General features: G+C 40.7%; 1 protein-coding gene across 3 annotated transcripts in view; it reads right to left on the bottom strand.

Moving 5' to 3' along the window:
* Window positions 1-828: 828 nt before the first annotated feature.
* The window catches only part of chd1 (chromodomain helicase DNA binding protein 1), a 171,391-nt gene continuing 150,482 nt past the window's right edge, over window positions 829-21,737 (bottom strand). For all 3 annotated transcript variants that reach the window (XM_078214725.1, XM_078214727.1, XM_078214726.1), the window contains exons 30-37: window positions 20,310-20,444; window positions 19,559-19,822; window positions 17,226-17,357; window positions 15,416-15,594; window positions 12,135-12,234; window positions 7,121-7,172; window positions 6,716-6,932; window positions 829-1,841 (exon numbers count right to left, since the gene is read on the bottom strand). In XM_078214725.1, the coding sequence (XP_078070851.1) occupies window positions 1,457-1,841; window positions 6,716-6,932; window positions 7,121-7,172; window positions 12,135-12,234; window positions 15,416-15,594; window positions 17,226-17,357; window positions 19,559-19,822; window positions 20,310-20,444 (1,464 nt within the window). In that variant the 3' untranslated portion in view covers window positions 829-1,456. The remainder of the gene's footprint in view (window positions 1,842-6,715; window positions 6,933-7,120; window positions 7,173-12,134; window positions 12,235-15,415; window positions 15,595-17,225; window positions 17,358-19,558; window positions 19,823-20,309; window positions 20,445-21,737) is intronic.

Below are 21,737 nucleotides of genomic sequence, written 5' to 3'. Positions count from 1 at the left end.
CTCTATAACAGTTCTGTGTAATTATTTATTCACAGTTATGTCGTCTACTCCATCATCACTTGGCACAGCTATCAATGCTTACCAATTTGAACCACGCATTTGCATGGGAGAGTTACAAAATTACTTTTATTAAAAAGTCTTTGATACGTTCTGGCAAAACAAAAGGGGATGGGAAGAGAGATTTATGAATTTGTTGGTTTGTACAAATCTGACATTTTTCTTGCACGGTGAAAACCATGTCAGAAATTCTCACATTTCTCTGTAAATTTAATTTGCAATATATAGTATATATTTACATCAGGGTGCATTATAACATCTAGTTTCCCCAGTTTACCAATACATTGGAAGTTCATTGAATGCATAGCACATCATTTCATATTATTGCCCATTTGAACAGGGAAACAAGAATAGGGGTGTTATATCAAATTCAGCTCACTTTATTGTTCTTGTTGCAGATGGAATCTTAAGGGGAGGGAGAAGTTGCTGTCTGTTTATAAAATGTATCTCAAACTATAATCTGACATCTGGATTTGTAAGGAATTTCTTTGCACTATTTAGTTACTACAACAATCACAACACTGACTTTTTAAAGTAAATAAACACATTTCTAATACGTTATCAATTTTAAAAAAAGCACTACAGGACTAAATATAATGGAACTGATCTTCCCTTTCCCTTTTTACATTCTAAATAGCAATTTCATCAATGACAATTCTTTAAAAACTGTACTACACGGATTTTATACTCATGATGTGAAGGCCTGAGTTGGTGGGGAAAGGAAAGTTGTCAAAAAAGCCTGAGAAGAAAAAAAGCTCAGATTCGATCTACTAAATTTACAATAATTTACAGTAGAATATCTTCAAAGGCATTGCAATTGATCAACAAAAAAATATTTTACAGTTGTAAGTACAGAATTTAAATATTCAAGCTTGCCGAGAACTGGGCATTGTGGTCTCAGTGTAAAATGTAAACAGACTCAATACAAATAACTTTGGAAGGTGAACCAGAGTCCTCTGCCTTTTGAACAGTCTAAAATTTTACTCCGTCCCTAAGTTCCTGCATAATCTTGTGGTAAAATGAATTTAAATTTGTTGTTCTTCAACGCATAATTCAGGTTGAATAGGCCGAAGGCGCCCAGATCAGAGAAGAATGAATACTATGATCCAGTGTTTTTGGGGCAGTTTTCTGATATTTGCAGTAGTAAACATGTCCATCTTTGAATTTTTTCTTAAAAAAGGAACAAAACATGCCACAGAGATTGTAGCACAGTACAGCATTAACCTCAATACAAAAATATTTTCTTCTTGAGATAACAACCTTGCAACCTGTAAGGAGGAGTAACAATACTACTGCTCGAGAAGCAGCTCTTGTCTGCACGTTTTAAGTCACATAAGGCATTTACTGTGTTCACTTTTTTATGGCTGCACTGGGTGAAGACAGGGCATCACATGCCCTGTTATGTTTTACGGCTGTTCCAGATGTGCTCTGGGGTACTTTTGTGATCAGAGGAGTATTCAAGGGGAGATCTGTGTTCCAATGGTGATCTGGAGTCATAAGGGGACCTCTGGTCCAAGGGTGACCTTGGTCCGCTACCAGATGGCCTGTGGTCCACTGGCCAGTCTGAGTGGTATCTGTAATCCCTAGAGGATTTGTGATGGCCTGAGTATTCTGAACTGGATCGATGGTCTGAATGTGATCGATGCTCTGAACTGGATCGGTGATCTGAGTGAGATCTGTGATCTGAGTGAGATCTACTCTCCTTTGAACTGGCCTCCAGGCCGGAACGGTGATCACGAGTTCTGTGATCATCAAGTTTTCTGTGCTTGCTTTCACTGTAGTATCTGTAAAATTGGAAAATATAAACAATTAATCTGAGTTGATTTAAGTACAATTATATGGCACATTGCTAAGTCAACCAAGATTCATTACAATTGGTAGGATCTTGTGCACAAATTGATTGCTGCGTTTCACGAAACAGTGACTACACTTTAAAATATAATTCCATTGGAATGCTCTGAGATCATTCGATAAATGCAATTGACCATACGGCCTAGATTCACTAGATATGAAACTATAGATATGAAGACTGACTTGAGACTATTTTTCCTGAAGCAGGGATGATTAATAAAGATTTCACAGATGTTTTATAATTATGAAGGTTTTTGATAGGATCAATAGAGAAATATCATTCCTTTTGGCTCAGGTATCAATGGATAGGCTAACCTATTTGAAATGATCAAAAAGAGAATTAGGTTAGAAAGAATGTTTAGAATTGTTAAGCATTGTATGGTCTGCCACCTGAAGTAGTTGAGACTAGGTTCGTTGCATCTTTTAAGAAAAAAATGCGATAAACATTTATAAAGAAACATCATATTTTCCCCAATATCACTGTAATACACTGTGAAACAGGCATGGGTGTACGTGGGGGTGAGATGAATTTAAACTGAAGGCAGACTGCAAGGTTAAAACATCAAAATGGGGTCCAATGTATAAGCAAGCACGTTGAAACAGAGGTGAGTAAAGCTAAAATGGGATACCAGTAAGCAGCATGTATAGAAATTTGCATTAGAAGATAATGGGGTGAATTGAAGTTTAGTTATTGTATTTCAAAAGGAAAATTTATAATTGGAAATTATAAATGAGTTAAAGCAAAGTATTAAGTTCATTTCTTTTTACCCAAAAGTAGCAGTCATAAAAGATCAAAGATTTTCATATTCCAGGAAGAGGATTTCCAAAGAGATTCAAGAATAATAGATTTAAACACAAAAGAGAAAAACTGTATTTAAAGAGAGGTTGGAAGCTGTATGGGTGGGAGTGGACATGACATTGTGAAGAACGTGCTATGCTAGAGAAAGCCAAGTAAGAAACAAAGCGAGTCCTAGCCACCCTCACAGAGGGAAGTGTTTTGTCTGCAAGATTTTGATGGATTTCAATTGAGGGAGAGAGAGAAGCCCGGCAAAATACTTACCTTAAAGCAGCAGTCAGTGGCTGTCTTGTGGTAATCTTACTGGGATTTTTATAGATTAAAAATCTATAGGGATTGTTGCTTGGAAAAGGGTGTTTAGCTTTGAGTTTAACTAAGCAGAAACAAGGCAGATGAACTAAGGGCACAGACAGACACATGGCAGCATGTTGTTGTTGCTATAAAGGAAACCTGACTAAAGGAAGGGGAAAATTGGCAGTTCAATTATCCCCAGATAAGCAGGATAGAATGGGTGACAAAAAAAAGGGGGGGGCATCATTGGTTAAAGAATCAATTACAGTTGTGAGAAGGGATGATATACTAAACGGGTTAACAGATGAGGCTTCATGGGTTGAGTTTAGGAATAAAAAGGCACAGTCACTCTAATAAGAGTATACTACAGACCTCCAAATAGTGAGAGGGAGATAGAAGAACAAATACGTAGCCACATTTCTGCCCGTAGGAATAATAGGGCAATAATAGCAGGAGACATTAACTATCCCAATATCAATGGGGTTTCAAACAATATAAGGAGCATTGCGAGCGAAAGCTTCATGTACTGCGTCCAGGAAACTTTTTTTGAACAATACATGACAAGCCCAACAAGAGGAGATGTAATTCTGGATTTAGTCTTGGGAAATGAAGATTGGTAAGCAGGGGAAGTGACAGTGGGCAACCATATCGGGAGATAGTGACCACAAATTGGTTAGATTTAGTGTTATTATGGAAAAGGACAGAGATAAATCAGGGGTAAAAGTTTTAAACTGAGGGAAGGCAAATTTTACAAAACTGAGAAGTAATTTGGCTGAGGTCGACTGGACAAGACTGTTAAAAGAATAAATCAGTGGGAAGCCCTAATAAGTGAGATCCTCAGGGTACAAAGCAGACATGTCCCTTCAAAAAATAAGAATGGTACTGTCGAATCTAGACCCCCATGGTTGTCTAGAAAAAGATTCTGTAACTTGATTTCTGTGTCTCTGTGCCCTGTTTGAGAGCACATTTCCACTCCATCTGACGAAGGAGCAGCGCTCCGAAAGCTAATGGTATTTGCTACCAAATAAACCTGCTGGGCTTTAACCTGGTGTTGTTAAACAGAAAAAGAAAGCTTATGAGAGTCAAAGAATTCAACACTGCATGTAGCCTAGAGGAGTGTGGAAAGTACAGGGATCAAGTTTAAAAAAAAGGAAAGCAAAGAGAGGGCATGAAAAAATATTAGCAAGATTAAGGAAAACCCAAAGATGTTTTGCCAGTATATAAAGAGCATAAGGATAGTCAAGGAAAAAGTGGGACCTATCAGAAGTGAAAAAGGGAATTTGTGTAAAAATGCAGAGGATATGGGAAGAGTTTTAAATTAATCATTTTGTCTCCATATTCTCAAAGGGATGATGTGGATATAATAATCCGAGGAGCAGCAGTGTGAAAGACTGAATAAAATAATCAGAACGAGAAGTGTTAGAGGAGTTGGGATCCTTGAAAGCTATAAAGTCGCCAGGGCTGGATGGATTGTTCCCTAGGATGTTGAAGGAGGCCAGGGAGGAAGTAGCAGATGATCTGAGGATTATTTTCCAATCTTCACTAGATACAAGTGAGGTGCCAGAGGACAGGAGGAATGCAATTGTGGTTTAAAAAGGGTATAAAGGAATTTCCAAACAATTAAAGGCCGGTTAGTCTTATTTCGCTGCAGACCAAATTGTTAGAATCAATCCTGAGAGATCAGATAAACTGTCACTTAGAAAGACCTGGCCTAGTCAGGGATAGTCAGCATGACTTTGTTAAGGGAAGGCATGCCTTACAAATTCGATTGAATTCTTCGAGGAGGATGTTGTCTACAAAGATTTCAGTACAGAATTTGACAAGGTCCCACATGGCAGACTGGTCAAAAAAGTAAAAATCCATGGGATACAGGGTAATGTGGTGAAATGGATCCAAAGTTGACTGTGTGACAGGAAACAAACACTAATGGTTGATGGCTGCCCTTGCAACTGGAAGGCTCTTTCAAGTGGTATTCTGCAGGGCTTGGTGTTTGTTTTGTATATTAACGATTTGGACTTGAATGTGGGAGGCACGATTGTGGAAATGTGCAGACAACACAAAAATTGGCTGCGTCGTGGATATCGGAGAGGATAGCTGTAAGCTCCAAAATGATATAGAAAGGTTGGTGGAGTGAGCAGGAAGTGGCAGATGGAGTTCAAATCTTGTAAGTGTGAGGTAATGCATTCCAGGAGGTCAAACAGAAAAGGGGACCTTCATAATTATAAATAGGAATATACTGAGAGGAGTAGATGAAGTGAGAGATCTTGGTGTGCAAGTCCCTTAAGGTAGCAGTACAGATAGATGAGGTTGTGAAGACGGCACATGGAATGCTCTCTTTCATTGGCAGAGGTATAGAATACAAAAGTAGGGATATAATGATGAAACTGTATAAGACACTGGTGAGGCCACAACTGGAGTATTGTGTGCAGTTCTGGTCACATTATAGGGAGGATGTAATTGGTCTGGAGAGAGTGCAGAGAACATTTACTAGAATGTTGGTGCCAGGGTTGGAGAATTACAGCTACGAGGAGAGACTGGAGATATTGGGGTCATTTTCCTTGGAACAGAGAAGGCTGAGCATTGACATGAGTGAGGTGTGCAAAATTGAGAGGGGCACGGAGAGAGTAGACAGGAGAAACCCGTTTCCCTTGGCAGAATGTTCAAAAACCAGGGGTCATAGATTCAAGCGAAGTGGCAGAAGGATTAATGGGGACATGAGGAAAAACCTGTTTACGCAGGTCGTGGTGGGTGTCTGGAATTCACTGCCTGAGTTGATTGGTGGAGGCAGAGACCGTAAACTCATTTAAAAAGTAGCTGAATCTGCACCTTAAATGCTGTAAATTGCAGGGTATTGGGCTGGGTGCAGGAAGATGGGATTAGAAAGGGCACCTGGGTGTCTTTGGGTTGACATGGACGAGATGGCCCGAATGGCCCCTTCTATGCTGTATCTTTCCATGGATGGAAATTTTTCGAGATTTATAAAACTACTTTTAATTGTGTCAATGTAATCTTGTGTGTTTAAGTTTTCGTTTTGTTAATAAACGTTTTAATTTAGTATTTAAAATCTCCAAAAGTGGTTCTGCAATTCTTACTCCTGATCTCAGAACACATACTTTCTCGTAATAAAATACAAATTACAATCGTTGTGATCGCTTGTCCAAGTTTCCCTTTGAGATTCAGGTAGCCTGGTAATAACCACCTGGCATACCATAACACATCTGATGCAGCCAAGCCATATTAACTTGCACCAACATGATGGGCTGAATGGCTCCTAATGTAACTGCCAAGTCTTTAACTCTTGAGCACCACATTATTCAATTTTCATGAAGCACGTGCACACAAACAGACCAAACAAATTACGAACTATTCCATATAGTCCTACTGCTGAATGCAAAGAAAGAATTTGTCAAGTCTTTTCCACGTTAAACTGAAATAAAAGCTGGTAAGGCTCCAAAAATCCTCAAAAGCTAAAGTATTTTATAATTCATAGAATTATAGAGTCCCTACAGTGCAGAGGCCATTCTGCCCAAAACGTCTGCACCAACCCTCTGAAAGAACACTCTACCTAGGCTCAACCCCGTACCTTAATCATGGCCTATCCACCTAACTTGCACATCTTTGGACTGTGGGAGGAAACCGGAGCCCCTGGAGGAAACCCACACAGACACGGGGAGAACGTTGAAGTGGTACATTTCAATGAGTGTAACCGCTTCAACCTACCTGCTATCCGATCGGTAATGATCTCTGTCCCGGTGGTCTTTGCCATTACTAAATGAGGAATATGGTCGTTTCCTTGAGGATTCGCTTTTCCGATAGGAATCTCCATGGTGCCGATCTCTGTGATGGTCGTGATAATGTGATGAGTGGTGACGTTCAGACGAATGGCTATCCCTACTGCTGTCATCATTGTGAGAATTCTCCTTGGGTTTTTCAGATTCTGTTCAATAAAAGTGGAATCATGATTTTGTTATTAGATTCAAGTTTCTTTCATGACAATTAATGGTTCCTTTTATGCACCGATCCAAGGGTCACCTCTGACTTATCACTGAAAGCTGTAGTTTACCATAGAGAGAATTCAATACTTTATTTACACAATTGAAATGAGAAAGTAAACTACAATCATACCTGTGTGTTTGGCATTGTGGATGCTGAAGCTACTGCTGTGCTGATCATTATGCTGCAAAGACAAAACACAGATGATGGAACACAAAGAATGAATCCAGACAAGTTGACAGTAGAGAGATTTTCAAAAAACAAATTATCCTATTACATCAGAATTGCTCATCTTTCCAACGCTGCCTGTTGATGCCCAGGGAATTTTTTATATGGTGTCAGTTTGGCTCAGAATTGTCTCAAAGTCATAGGCTTAAATTCTGCTGCAGGACTGAAACACGAGCCAGCGTGATTATTTGGTGCGGTGCTGAGGGAGTGCGACATTATTGACAACGCCATATATCAATTCAAACATTTATCTGAGGGCCACTCTGTCTGCTCCAACCAACAATTAACTACATGAGGAGCAGTTTGTGGCATTTTGGAGTGGTGTCAAGTGGCAACAGATCTTACCTTTTTTCGAGACCTGTGTTGTCTTGTGCTCAATTCACATACTGATATCCCATCAAGCTTTACTCATTTTTGTTAAGCTTCTCTTTCCTAAACCAGCACACAGATTGATTCAGGGGATTAATATTAAACTGTCAGCCTTTGCTCAGTTTAACACACTCACCTCTGACTCAAAAAGGTAATTGGTCCAACCTCCATGCCAGGGTATATAATCTAGGCCAGGGAGACAACAACATTCATTCCGAAACTGTATGGAACTCTTTAAGGGCTTGTGTGCAGCTCCCAATCTTGATCAATCAAACCCATTTAGGGGTAATTAAATGGTTTTTGTTTTGTTAAAACATTTATAACAGTGCACTTGCGAGAAACCATCATTCAATTACAGTAAACTGTGTGTGATCCAGCACTCTACCAACTGGAATTTCTGACAGCTCAATGTATTTTGTAAACCTGCAAAAGTCATTCTTGGGCTTTACATGGAAGTTATTAAATTCTTGGGTCAGTTTTGGTTCTTGTGTCTATTATTGTGTCTGAACCTACCACACCTTGTCTTGTGTCCAGAGCAATGTAACCCCTGATTATCTGGCACCACCCATTCCCCAAGCATCTCACCGAAACAACTTTGTCTAAAAAACCTTTAAAATGTTATTGATAATCAAATTCCCTTTTTAACTGATGTAATTGGAATTTCAGCATCACAACTCATAAAATAGTGTGTTTTGGACTAAATTTAAACAATGGCTCTTCTTGTCATTGAGCTTGCCAACTTCTGATCTAGGCTAACATCATTGGAATGCTGAGGAATTATATTAGTCAGAGGTGTCTATATTTCTGCCACAAGGACACCTACAAGTGAGTTATGAAGAAAATGGACAATGACGCTGACATCTGGGATTCAGTCAGAAGGCCGCGGCCTCCAAGATGGGATGTCAAAATCTTACTTGTCCTCTTGGGGGTGAGGGGGTGCTATCTCCCTCCAGAGAGGTTTGTGCAGATTCTGCAGGAGCACTAGTTTCCTGAGCTTGATAAACTCAAGCAGTATAGCATCATCACCTGAAGCTTTGCCCATGGTAAGTGAGTCAACACCTTTGCTAAACTCCTCCACTATGGGTACAATATCCAGCTGTGCTATGACAAGCAGGGTTTCTATGGTATCTAGAACTTCCTCAGTGACAGCATTCTCCCTAGAGTAAAACTTAAGGTGGTATTCCATCCATTTCTCCAATTCTTTGTTGCATTTGGTGATGACCTCTCCTGCTTTTGTTTTCAGCAGAGCGGTTTACTTTGCTGATGGAGCTGTTGTTTTTTGACCTTTTTGTACAATTCCCTAGCATTCATGAGTCAAAGGGAATCCGGATATTCTGGCAAAGTTGTAACCAACAGTCATTGGAGAACCACCAAGGCAGTCTGTTGGACTTTACTTTGAGTAGCTTTGAGTGCATTTAAAGTCTTCTCACTCGGGTCACTCTTGTAATTAATGAGAACAGATCACCTGGCTTCAATGACAGGTTCCATAATGTCAGCCTCAAACCAGTCAACATTTTGCTGCTCGTTTCCCACATGTTGAGAGTTCAGAATTGTACACAGTGTGTCAAAGTATGCTACATTTTGCACGGAAATTTTGAAGAGCGCTTGTTCAATCAAGTCAAGGAACTCTTTTTAATTGGGTACACAGTATGGTTGGAATTGATACGAGAATGGCATTTCTGCTTTTACTGAAAATGAACTTCAAGAGTTGCATTCCAACCCTGGTGCACACCATGAAGTGATCTGATTAACTGTGCTAATGAGAATGCTGTTCCAAGGATCATGTCTGATGATCAGGTCCAGCTGGTGCCAATGGCCTGGTCTCCAGGACAACTTGTGGCAAGGTTTGCTCTGAAGGAAGATGTCAGCTACACAAAGGTCGTGATAGCATCAAAACCCAAGCAATCTCTGCCCGTTCACAGTTATCTTTCCCAAGGCCATCATATCCAAGACAGGAGCGACATGCTTATTTGTCTGCGTCCACTCTCGCATTGAAGTCCCTTAGTTTGTACAGATGTTCTGACCTGAGGATTCTGCTGATAGCAATGTCAAGCCCCTCATAGAATTGGTCTTCTCTGTCATGGAGCACAGCATTTGAGCATAGATACTCATGAGGTTAACTGCCCTGGTTGAGTTGAGAGGCAGATGGAGAGAACACATTCTGAACTATTTGTGGAAGGTTCGATCACTGAGCGTAGAGAGTTCCTTACAGTGTGAAGCCTACCCCTCACACATGCTTTTCCTCTGAATTTGTCCCCTACCAGGTGAACATGAAATGCTTTCTGTCAGTGATCTGGCCTCTTACAGGGAAGTTTGTCAGTGTTCAGCCTATCAAATTCCATTTCAATCACATCCGTCTTATGCATATTATCGACCAGCTGCAAAGTTACGCACATTGTCCTGATGTTCCGGCTTGCCAATTGAGGAGTTGGAATCTTTTTTCGTTTTGCTTGTTTTGTCTGTCTGCCTGATGTGATGGTTCTGTCCGCTTGTTAAGTAGAGAATCTAGGCTTTAAGCATCCATTGAAGCAGATGGGCCATGGCAAGTCGAGGGTGCCCGACTCAAGGTGGGCGGTGGCTGACAAATTGGACATGATTGTCCCTCCCACCATCAAGATAGCCCATTGCATTTGTTCTCTAAGCCAACTGAGTTGGACTTATCACTCGTAATGCTCTGTAGTGTTACTGGAGCATCCCTTCCACGGCACAAGCCTGGTCAAAACTTATAGAAACCCAGTTCTGCCCAAACGTCAAGGTCCATTTCTCAACCTTCCTGGTTAAGTGCAAAGGGAAGCAGGGCACCGGCACTACACTTGGCATCGGCTTTGCTGCAGGGGTTACCAGAAAGATGACATATTTAGACACAAGTTTACCTTTCGGCTCCATTCCAGATTTTTGTTAGGGTTTACTCTCTCAACTAACATCACTTTATTATAAGACTGGTTGAAGGACTTTGCTGTGTACAAATTGTCTAGCACACTTTCTATGCTGCAAAGGCAATGACACTTTGCAACAGCAATCAGTTGCGAAGAACTTTGGGATGTTCTGAAAATCGCAAGTTCTTTCTGCTTTTCTTTTTGAAGTTCAAGAAGTATCTTAGGAAACAAAAAGTTGAGAGAGCTAGGAATTATACAAAAGGCAAAATATGTAGCGAGAAAAAAATAAAGATTTGTTTGTAGAATGTAATACTGAAATTTAAAAATTCCTCAATCCTGTGGTTTATTCAATCACTCAACCTTGTTGTGAAATAAAGATGGATGCAAATATTGGAAATTTGAAATCTAAGTGGAAAATGTAGGAAATAAATAGCAAGTTGCTCAGTACTTGAAAAGAGTAAGGGCAGAATAACTTCTCAAATAGAAGCCCTTTTGCTTAATTTGCAATGTTGCTGGTTTTTAATGACAGATGTGGATGATCATTGTGGCTACTGCAACCATGAAAATGCTGCCTATGAAATATAGATCAGGCAGAAAGTGATGCTTCACACAGCTAGTGACTACTTTGCTCTGCTAAGAGATTAAATAATGTTCCATGGAATGGACAAAATTGTGATATGCCTATGAAAGAACAGGCTTGTGTTAGCCAATATTTTTTCTCTTGATCTGATACCATCTTATGTACTTAATGTGATCGTTTTCTAAATCTGTGTAGCTCTAAACAATTAATTAAGTAATTTTAAATGAAGACTGTTAATAACACTTAACCCTTACTTCAGTTCATCGGCTGCATGTTTAAATATTCAGGAGTTATTGAGCTCTGTGGGCTACCAAAGAACATGCCCTTCTTTCTGCAGCCTTGTCTGGTGCAATACAATTTTGCATGGCATGTAATGCCCCCAGATCAATATTCAGTCTTTGATCATGAACTGGCTGTGAGGTGTAGCGGGAGTGGGTGGCATGGTGGCACAGTGGTTAGCACTGCTGCCTCAGTGCCAGGGATCCAGGTTCAATTCCCGGCTTGGAATGCTGTCTGTGTAGAGTTTGCATATTCTCCCCGTGTTTGCGTGGGTTTTCTCTGTGTGCGCCGGTTTCCTCCCGCATCCAAAGACCTGCAGGTTAGGTGGATTGGCCAAGCTCGTGTCAGGGGGACTAACAGGGTAAATACATGGGGTTATGGGGATGGGCCTGGGTGGGATTGTGGTCGGCGCAGACTCAATGGGCCAAATGGCCTCCTTCTGCATTGCAGGACTCTATGATTCTATGGCCGAATAAAATCTTTTGAAGTCTTTTTTCATCAACGAGAACCAGCTTTGGAAGTTGCTCTCATCTTCGAATGAACAACAAGGTACAGCAGGGAGGGTTTTAAAGTTACTACATTTTTTTAAAAAAGAGGGAAGAGATTAGGTGAAAAATGCTAAATTAAAGAGAAAACAAAAAGGGCAGAGGAGAGGGGGTGATGGGCAAAACCAGTGTAAAGTGTGTACGGTGTTTTTATTGAAAGGAAAGTTTCATAAATCTATCCAGCACAATGAGATCAATTTCTTGACCTGCCAGCAGTCTAACATTATGCTAAAAATATCTTTTTTTCACATGCATCAATGTTCTCATACCCGAGAGTTCTCCAGTCGTTTCTTGATTGCATGTTTGTACAGCTTGTGTAGCTTCCGTGCATCAAATTCTGTGAACTTTGAAACAAAGATCCAGAGATTTCTACAAATAAAATCAAGAATAGGGTTACATAGGATTGAGAGGAGACGATATTAACAAAGTACATTACTATCATTGCTGACTCATTAAAGGGGCTAGGTGACATGTCAAAAGTGCGGATATTTAAACGTCACCGACTTGGGAGACCAAAGTACTGGGACGTCAGGGATCAGGATTCAAATCCAGCCCATATTAATGGATGAACATTCCCGTTGTTTACTCTCGAAGAATTCTATGTGAAATAAACAAGGCAGTGTTTCCAGTTACTAGTGGGCTTAGAACTCAGATGTCACTCAGACTAGTTATGTACATCTGATGGAGGAAATGGAAAAATAATGTCAAACTGGTGCATGTCGAGGTCGGCACCTGATGTTGAGGCTCATGTGCATTATTGGGGCAGAATGAAGTATGCCTTGCGCTGCTTTAGCTGTGCTTTGCTCAGCCTGGGAGGAGCTTGATGTGGACATTGGGCATGGGAAATAGAAACAAATTCCTGAATTTATAGCCCTCACCTGATCAGCAGAAGAGCGTCTTTTTCTTTGCAAAAACTGTACTAACGCTATGGATACTACAGGGGGTGGGAGGGACCAGTGGGGAAATGGACTGTTCATACTGTACATCTTCTACCACCCTGTTTACTGCATAAAGCACAACCATTAGCTTATATCCTAAATAATTGATAAGCAATACATCATTTAGCATAATCATTGAAAGGTGGAGAATATTGTGCAGTAGTGGACAGGTTTGTACGCTGACTAACCAAGACATGAATGCTCTGGAACCAATTGCCGTTTTCAGACGAGTGCTCCACAGTATGTGCAGAAATATTTCCTAGTTTCACTCCTGAAAGGTCTGGCTCTAGTTTTTAGATTATGCCAACACCTCAACCCCCCAGCTAATAAATACAGTTTCTCCCAATCTGCCCTATCTGTTCCTCTTAATATCTGGAAAACGTACACTAAACCAGCCCGTAACCTTCTATAAACTACTTTCAGTACTTCAGATCTAACCAGGTGGTTTAGTTCAGTTGGCTGGACAGTTGATTAGTAATGCAAATCAAAGCCAAAAGCGTAGGTTCAATTCCCATACCGGCTGGGGTTATTCATGAAGGCCCCGCCTTCTCAACCTTGCGAGCGGCCTGAGGTGTGGTGATCGTCGAGTTAAATCACTATAGGCACCTGGGACTATGGCGACTTTACCTTTACAGCTGAAGTACGACTACCCTCTTGTATTCTAATGCTCTAGAAAGAAAAAGGCCAGTCTTTTTGATTATCTTCGCCACCTGTTCGTGATATTTTATGATTACAAAGTCTCTTTGGACCTCCACTGTTTCCAGCTTTGCACCATTTCATAAGTACCATCTTCTACTATTTCCTGCTCCAAAGTGGATGACCTCAACTGTGCCTAAACTAAAATCCATTTGCCACACTTTTGCCCAATCGCTTAACCGATCTATATCTCTTTGTAACTTTACACTTCCATCTATTTTCTGACTTACGGGCAGAATCTAACACTAAGCTAAAAGCTCATTCCTGAAAGGTTATATAGTATAAATACTCTCATACTTAAGTTGCTCATTCACTTTATTCTTAATGGACTGTTGCATTGAGTTGACATTCTGCCATGTTAACATCTACTCAACAGATATTACCAGAAGATCAGTTACGAGAAGAGCCGATCATATCTCAAAAACACATTCAAGCATTTAAATATTAGATCTTAATAAGGAACCCAACTTTAAGTGCAAAACATTTATTCCAAATTGAAAATCTCAAGAGGAACCATCTGCAAATAAACCATAAAAATTCTTGCATTTATATAGCATTTTTGAGGAAAACCAGACATCTCAAAGCCTTTTAAGCCAATGAGTTACTTTTTCAAGTGTAGTGTAGGAGCATCTTTTTTCATGAGTATGCGGCATGTTCTTTCCATTTCAACAAGTGTCATTTACAAACAGGAATTTGAGCAACACTTTACAGAAAAATGTGTGACTTCAGGTTGTGGTTGTGCTGTCAACATAACCAATGTTAATCCCTGCTGTCTACCCTATACCCAATTGTCATCAGCGAATAGATTTTCTTTACTTTAAAAAAAAAATCAATATCAAGCTACCCCCAAACTCTACGGGCAAGATTCTCCGGCCTCCCAGCCACGTGTTTCCCGCCGGGGGAAGGTGGCATGTTCTTTGCTAGTGACGAGATTCTCTGGCCCCACTGCCGTCAATGGGAATTCCCACTGATGTCACCCCACGTCTGCTGGAAACCCGCAGGCAGAGGTGTGCTACTGGCGGGACTGGAGAATCCTGCCGGCGTGAATGGCCGGAGAATTCCGGCCTCCATCTTGCCTTGAACACAAAACCTGCAACTTGTCTTCACGATTTATGATGAAAACATTGCAATGAAAAGTGGCCTGTAACTTAGTGGCGTGGCAAATGAGTCGGATTCCTCCTATTTTCTTACCTTAAAATTAAGCCGCTCCTATCTCACCCGACCACCTGACTCAAGCTGGGCGAGATCACTCCGGCACAAGAGGTTCCCGAGACCTACAGTTTAGGGCAGCTCAGTTGAAGTTGTTAAGCCACAGCCCTTTTTTATGGCACTTGCCACCACAAACCAGTAAGTTTAAAGATCCATCCACTTTGATAAGCCAGGGAGAAGGTGAGTGTACAAGGTAAGTGGGTAGGATTTGATGAGGGAGGTGGTAGGGTCAAGGGGAGGAGGGTAGTCAGGGGGAGGGTTGTGTGGAGATGGGGCAGTAGTAGAGAGATCAGGGGAGTCCCATGGGGAGTCTGGATGGGTCAGTGCTATAGTTACCCAGAAACTAGGAATGGTTTTAATTTTTCTAGCTTTTCTCTCGGTAACTATTGCTGTAAGACAGCCGAACCATCTGAAGTTTGAGATTTAAGTCAATTTCAGATGGTTATTAGTGCAAGGTAATTGCCCAAAGGAAGTTTGAACTTTCCAGGCAATTGTCATGCAATCCTCACCTGGAAACCTCCTCCCAGGCACATCCTCAGGATAGCCCAAGGTGCACGACCTCAGAGCTCAAAATGTTGGGCCGGTGTGTGTAATTTTATGAAACCCTCGGCCTTTGCAGGAAATATTCATGCAGCATGTTCCCCATTGACTACGTATCTCTTCAGTTTTAATGTGAAGATAATGAAGGAATGGCTGAAATTGCTTACTTTCTCCATTGTTTGATTTGCTCCGGATTTGAATACTCTTTCAAACACTCAGTGATGTGGTCTCCAATTTTAATCAGGCACTGCCTGGTATGCTCCAGTTGCTCCTTCTCTGAGAGGCCCTTCTCAGGCCTGTCCAACTGTTTCAATGCCGCCTTTACAGGTCTCATTCGTTCTTTACACTGAGAAAAGGCATAAGCAAGTTATGGTGACTGACTCGGAGTTATAGCAATGGTGGGCAAGACAAAGAATTGCATTTCCATTGACTACATAAAGTGACATGACAATAGCTACTTTAGTAGCATACATTCACTACCTGAGACTACCTTGTCTGGCACACATTTTCACATGTGTGATTCATTTAAAAAGGGTGCTACACCTAAGGTTGACATGGGACATGCTATGAAGTCAACTATCCCAAAAGGAACATCAAGGGCTACTGCGTATTCAGTTGGTAGAAAGCTTTGTAGAGTTGGTCCCCAGGCTAGTCCCAAATGCTTCTCAAATAAGAGGGGGCAAATGAGGTGGTACCGGGCCCTTTTGCAATTAAAATCAATGAAGCAAGTAAGGAGGAAAATATGTTTGGGTTGGGTGATTTCCACAAGATTACAATTTGATTGTAGTTTATTTGGAGCAGCATATATTATTAACTTTCTTTTCAAACAAAACTGGGATGGGAAAGCATCAAATTTATTTGCATGGAATAATTCATCAATATACTCCATTCTGCTCTTTGTAGAAGGAAGGCTGTCTTCATAATATAGTTAACCAAATCTATTCTATTTTATTGTAATTGGGAATGTCCTTTTGGATGTTGGTACATTGGGCTAGCTGCAATATTCTGTATTCAACTTGACTTGGAGAAGACAGCTCGTATTGTTACTTAGTGCAGATCAAAAGATTCTTGAAGTCTAAGCAACATAGCAACTACTTCTTACTGCCAATAGTAAAACCTGAGCACAGAAGGCCATTCTACCCATGTTGCCAGTGGCAGTTCTTTAAAGTTATCCAGTTACAGGAATTCTCTAACTGCACTGCTTATTTTCCAAAGCACGACAGACTATAACTTTTCAAGTTTATGTCCTTTTAAAAAAAATTCATTCACAGGATGTGGGTGTCACTGGGTAGGCCAGTATTTCTGACCCATCCCCAACGGTCCTTGAGTGAGCCGCCTTCCTAAACCACTGAAGTCCATCTGGTGTGGATACAGCGATAGTGCTGTTAGGATGAGAGCTCCAAATTTGCAACCCAGTGACAGTGAAGGAATAGCGATATAGTTTCAAGTCAGTTAGCTTTTGAAAGTTACGATTGAATCTGCTTCCACCCATTTTTCCAACAGTGCATTCCAGATCACAACTTGCTGTATAAAAAAAACTCCATCCCCAGTCCTTCCCGATTTCTTTTGCCAATTATATTCTTTAATTTCTGTTCCCCGTTTACCAACCCTCTTAGACCTCGCCATTGATTTAGGTCCTTACTTTTGCAGTGTGTGCCTGTATTCATAAAGCCAATGGTTCAATCTTCTTTTATTGGCTTGTCCAACCACCTTCAGAGGTTTTCAAATATCACTAGCACCAGTAGTGCAAACGGCCAAGCATGCTCCACTAATTAGCCGCAGTGGGAAACATAATTCCCACCACCCAATCGCCAACAAAGTCATAACAGCAGCAAAAAGGGAAAATATACCCAAGGAAACAGACTCAAACTAATATTGCTCATGCCACAGTTAAGTGCCTTTATTTGGAACTTTTAAGAAGCAGCCAACTTTAATGTAACTTGAATATCAGCAGAGGCCATCAGTACATATACTTACAATACTAAATGTGTTTTGATCAAGTTCTTCTGCTTCTTCTGTGATGGGAACAGGATCATTGCTTGCTGTAATATGAACTGGGACATCCGTCTTTTTAGGCTTCTCTTTTGTCTCTGATTTAGCTTCAAGTACCTACATCAACCAGTGAGCCATTAGTAGCAGAATAAGTCAAAAGAGGAAGATTCATAGAAATGACAGAATAAGAGGCTATTCATCCCTCACACCTTTTAGCATAAACAGTTTTTCCACCCAGAGTTACCAACTCTCGTTTCCCTGCTCTTTCCTTGAATCATTTTATATTTTCCAAATACATCCAATTCTTTGCCACATTGGCCTGGATTTTGTATTCGGCAGTGAAGCGATGATGCTGGCCAATGACCTCTGAGAACGCTGACCACAAAGATCTAATTATCTCTATGGTGTGGATTTCCTCTTTCCCAATATTAATTTGAAACTGACGCCATGTTAAGAAAGTCCCCATCCATCTAGTAACAATGACGTCATCACACAGGATAAATCACACTGAAGTATTTATTCTCTCAGGCAACAAACTATGAAGTTTAAACGTTCGGATTATTCTTCATTTCCATTTAAATTTTAACAAGAGTAAAAAAAATGTACAATAATCCTCAACTACCTAGACAAGTTTTTAAAACATAAAATTTAGAATGATCAGAATGGAAAAATTGACATTACACAAAATATAAAATTAGTTTTTCCAGGGCCGGAGGGGTTCTTCTGTCGTAATTAACACGATTAAAATCATAGAATCCTACAGTGCAGAAGGAGGCCATTTGGCCCATCGAGTCTGCACCGACCACAATCCCAACCAGGCCCCATCCCCATGACCCCATGCATTTACCCCAGCTAGTCCCCCGGCACTAAGCAGCAATTTAGCATGGCCAATTCACCTAACCCCCACATCCTTGGACTGTGGGAGGAAACCGGAGCACCTGGAGGAAACCCACGCAGACACTGGGAGAATGTGCAAACTCCACACAGACAGTGACCAATCCACATAATCTGCACATTTTTGGAGTGTGGGTGGAAACTGGAGCACCCGGAGGAAACCCACGCAGACATGGAGAAAACATACAAACTCCTCACAGTCACCCGAGACTGGAACTGTATCCGGGTCCCTGGCGCTGTGAGGCAGCAGTGCTAACCACTGTGCCATCGTGCCGCCCGGTGAGACCCAATTGCGTCTCACTTAACAAGGTGCAATGGCTTCAGGAGCTTTTAATGATAATAGTGCAAAGAGGGAAGTTCAGTGATTTCTAATTTATGTCAGAAGTTTCACAACACCAGGTTAAAGTCCAAGAGGTTTATTTGGTAGCACGCGCTTTCGGAGCACTGCACCTTCATCAGGTGGTCACCAGATAAACCTCTTGGACTTTAACCTGGTATTGTGAGACTTCTTATTGTGCCTACCCCAGTCCAACACCAGCATCTTCACATCATAATTTATTGTCATCTGCAGTGACTTCAATGGGATAGAAATACTGACAGCACATTCTGGTTTTCTGCCTTTAACACTGCATGTGCAAAGTACAGAGTTTCTGTCAACTTCACAGCAGTGACGGCAAATGCTGACAGTTTTGCCATCTCGATTCCCAAAAACATCTAAGCCTTTAGTTGTGCCTTAAATTAACAATGCCACCCACATTCTGTCTTCTTCACTAATAAACATTTTATTTAGATCCCAGTCTTTCCTCGGCTGAAGTCTAATTTCTGTCACAGTTACATTGTCAATTCCTTCCATTCTAATCAGCAACTCTCATTCTTCAACTTCAATTTTTTTCCCTTCAACTTTATTTCAAACCTGTTCTACATTTGCAACTAAACACTTCAACTGCTATCCTTTTATAATCGACTCGCTTATCTTTTTTCCTATCCTTCATTATCCTCCTTAGCCTGTTACCTAGATGCCCTAAAGTATGTCTCTCCATACTCTCCCTTGAGCCTTCGGTGAGACTTTCTCTTTCACTCCAATTATTTTTAATCCCCCCCCCTCTCCCCAGATGTCAATCTGTGTTGTCACTCAGCTGCATATTAATGACACGGAAATGCAGCTATTGTAAAATTGTGTGGACAATTAGAGTTTGCCACTTGGTGAAATTCCTACAATTCCACACTAAAGCTGCAACCCTATAAAAGGAGGAATAAAACACAAGAAAGTGTAAAATACGAATATGTAATTCAACATATTGCAAACATATGACTATTTCCTTCTGAGAGTATGGGTTTAATTGGAATCTACTATTTAATGCAGTAATATTTAAAGAAAATCTTGCATCCATAAACATCAACCATATTGTTAAATGTAATTTTACCTTCTCTTCTTTCACTTCTTTATCTTTATAAATGTGTTCTTTATCTTTATCCTCCTTCTCTTTCATTTCTTTCTTGACATCTTTCTCTTTCGTTTCTTTCTTTTCCTCCTTTTCTTTCTTGTCTTTTCTTGCATCTTTTGGCTCTTTTTTAATTTCCTTCTCTTCAGCCTCTCTCTTGATTACTGTTTCTTGATCTACTTTCTCTTCATTTTCTTTCTCTGCTTTCAATTTCTTTTTGGTGGATTTTGATCCAGCAGAATCATCCTAAAAATGAAGAAAATTCAATTAATCTAAAACTCGGCTGTCCAAATCCTAACCCTCACCACCTCCCGGCACCCCCCCCCCCCCCCCCCCCCCCCCCACACCACCACCACCCCCCACTTGTCATCTTTATCCTTGGTAATCTACGTTGACTTTTGGTTCTGAAAAGCCTCCAATTTTAAATTTTCACCCCTGTATTTAGCTATTTTCATAGCCTGGTCCAATATTGTCAGTTCACCGTTGAACAGGACATTGAAACTGCAGTATTAGCTTAATTGAGCAGTGGGGAGAGAGATGGAATGGATGGTAAGAGTTCAGTGTTTCTGGGTATCAGTAATAACTTTGATCTTGCTGATACTTAGTTGGGGGAGATTCAGACTTGTCACAGTTGATGTCAGATCGGCAGTCAACAATGGAGGTGGAGACAAAGCTGGGTAAATATTTCCAGTTTGACTAAAAGCACAATGATTCTACTTGCAGCAATCCTCACCTTGATCTCTCCATCTTCATCTGAACTTTTGACTGAGGGTGGCGGTGGTGATGAATCACTTCTAACCTCTTCGACCTTCACAGTTTTTACTGCTTTACTCCTTTTATTCCTTGGCTTCCTTTTTTTCGAATTAGCCTTTTGAAAATAAAGCACAAAGCCAGTTTAAGCTAGCGGAGTCCAGAAAAAAAATCAATACATGCAAATTTAAAGAAATAGAGATCATGTCGCTGTTTCACAATGATTGAATAAGTTAAATGTCATTTTAATCTCACGGTGCTCCACAATCTTTGCACATTATTTTCTGTGAAACCTGTTAATCAATCGCCTTGAATGCATCCTGCAGCTGTTCACAGGAAGTGACAAATTATATCACGATTACACAGGAGACTTACATATTGAAGTTTGTAAAATAAACACCGAGGATTGTGTTTTCGAAACATTTTCCGAATTGAGCAAGAACTGGAACTTATGCAGCACCTCAGCAGATTCTCAAAGCAAATGCAAGACTATTTAATTTAATGCAAGATAAGCAATAAATTTAAACAAGGAATCAGTTATTCTAAAGTGTCAAAGAAACTGTGTGCCAAAGTCAGGAGTGAGTTTAAACCACATTATGAGTGAGGAGTGCTATTAACAAGACCATGTAAATTAAAAGGTATACTTCAACCAGATTTCAGACATCTGATCTTGAAATTGTTCAAACGCAGCACCTCCAGCATAATATTTTAGTTGGCACTGTATTTCCCAAAGTCTCATAACTTTTATTAAACAAGGGGTAAATATCTGTACCATTACTGCTTGTAATCTTCTCTTATTCTTATTGTTTGACATATGCAAAGCGCATGGAGAGAACCATGTATTTGTGACTGTCCCTGATGTGACATTGAATTTCCATTCCAGGAACAATGCAACTGGGGAGTTCATTCCCTGGCCAACTTGAAGTTCAGACATGTAGAATTCCACACAAAATGCAAGTTCCTTGATGCCAAAACATTGAATGTATTCAAGAGGTGGCTGAATATAGAACTTGGGGTGAATGGGATCAAAGGTTATGGGGAAAAGGCAGGATTGCGCTACTGACTTGATCAGCCATCATCATAATGAATGGCGGAGCAGGCTTGAAGGGCCAAATGGCCTCCTCCTATCTTCTATGTTTCTATGTTTCCTTTAGGCATGCCTGTAATTAACAGATCTGGAGGCCCTTTATGAAATATGGGTTTTATGCAAATGTCGCCGCCATAGTCCCGTTGACCATAGGCTGCTCTCCCCTTTGAGGGGGAGAGCTGACAGGTGGTGATTTAACCTGAGGATCACCACACCTCAGGCGAACGGCAAGGTTGAAAAGGCTGAGGTTATCCTGGATAACTTCAACCAGGACAGGAATTGAGCCTCTGCTGTTGATGTCACTCTGCATTACAAATTATGAAT

This window comes from Mustelus asterias, chromosome 6, assembly GCF_964213995.1.
Source record: "Mustelus asterias chromosome 6, sMusAst1.hap1.1, whole genome shotgun sequence".
Classification (NCBI taxonomy): Eukaryota; Metazoa; Chordata; class Chondrichthyes; order Carcharhiniformes; family Triakidae; genus Mustelus; species Mustelus asterias.
The sequence above is the reverse complement of the archived record's forward strand: the minus strand, read 5'-3'. Positions and strand labels throughout refer to the sequence as shown.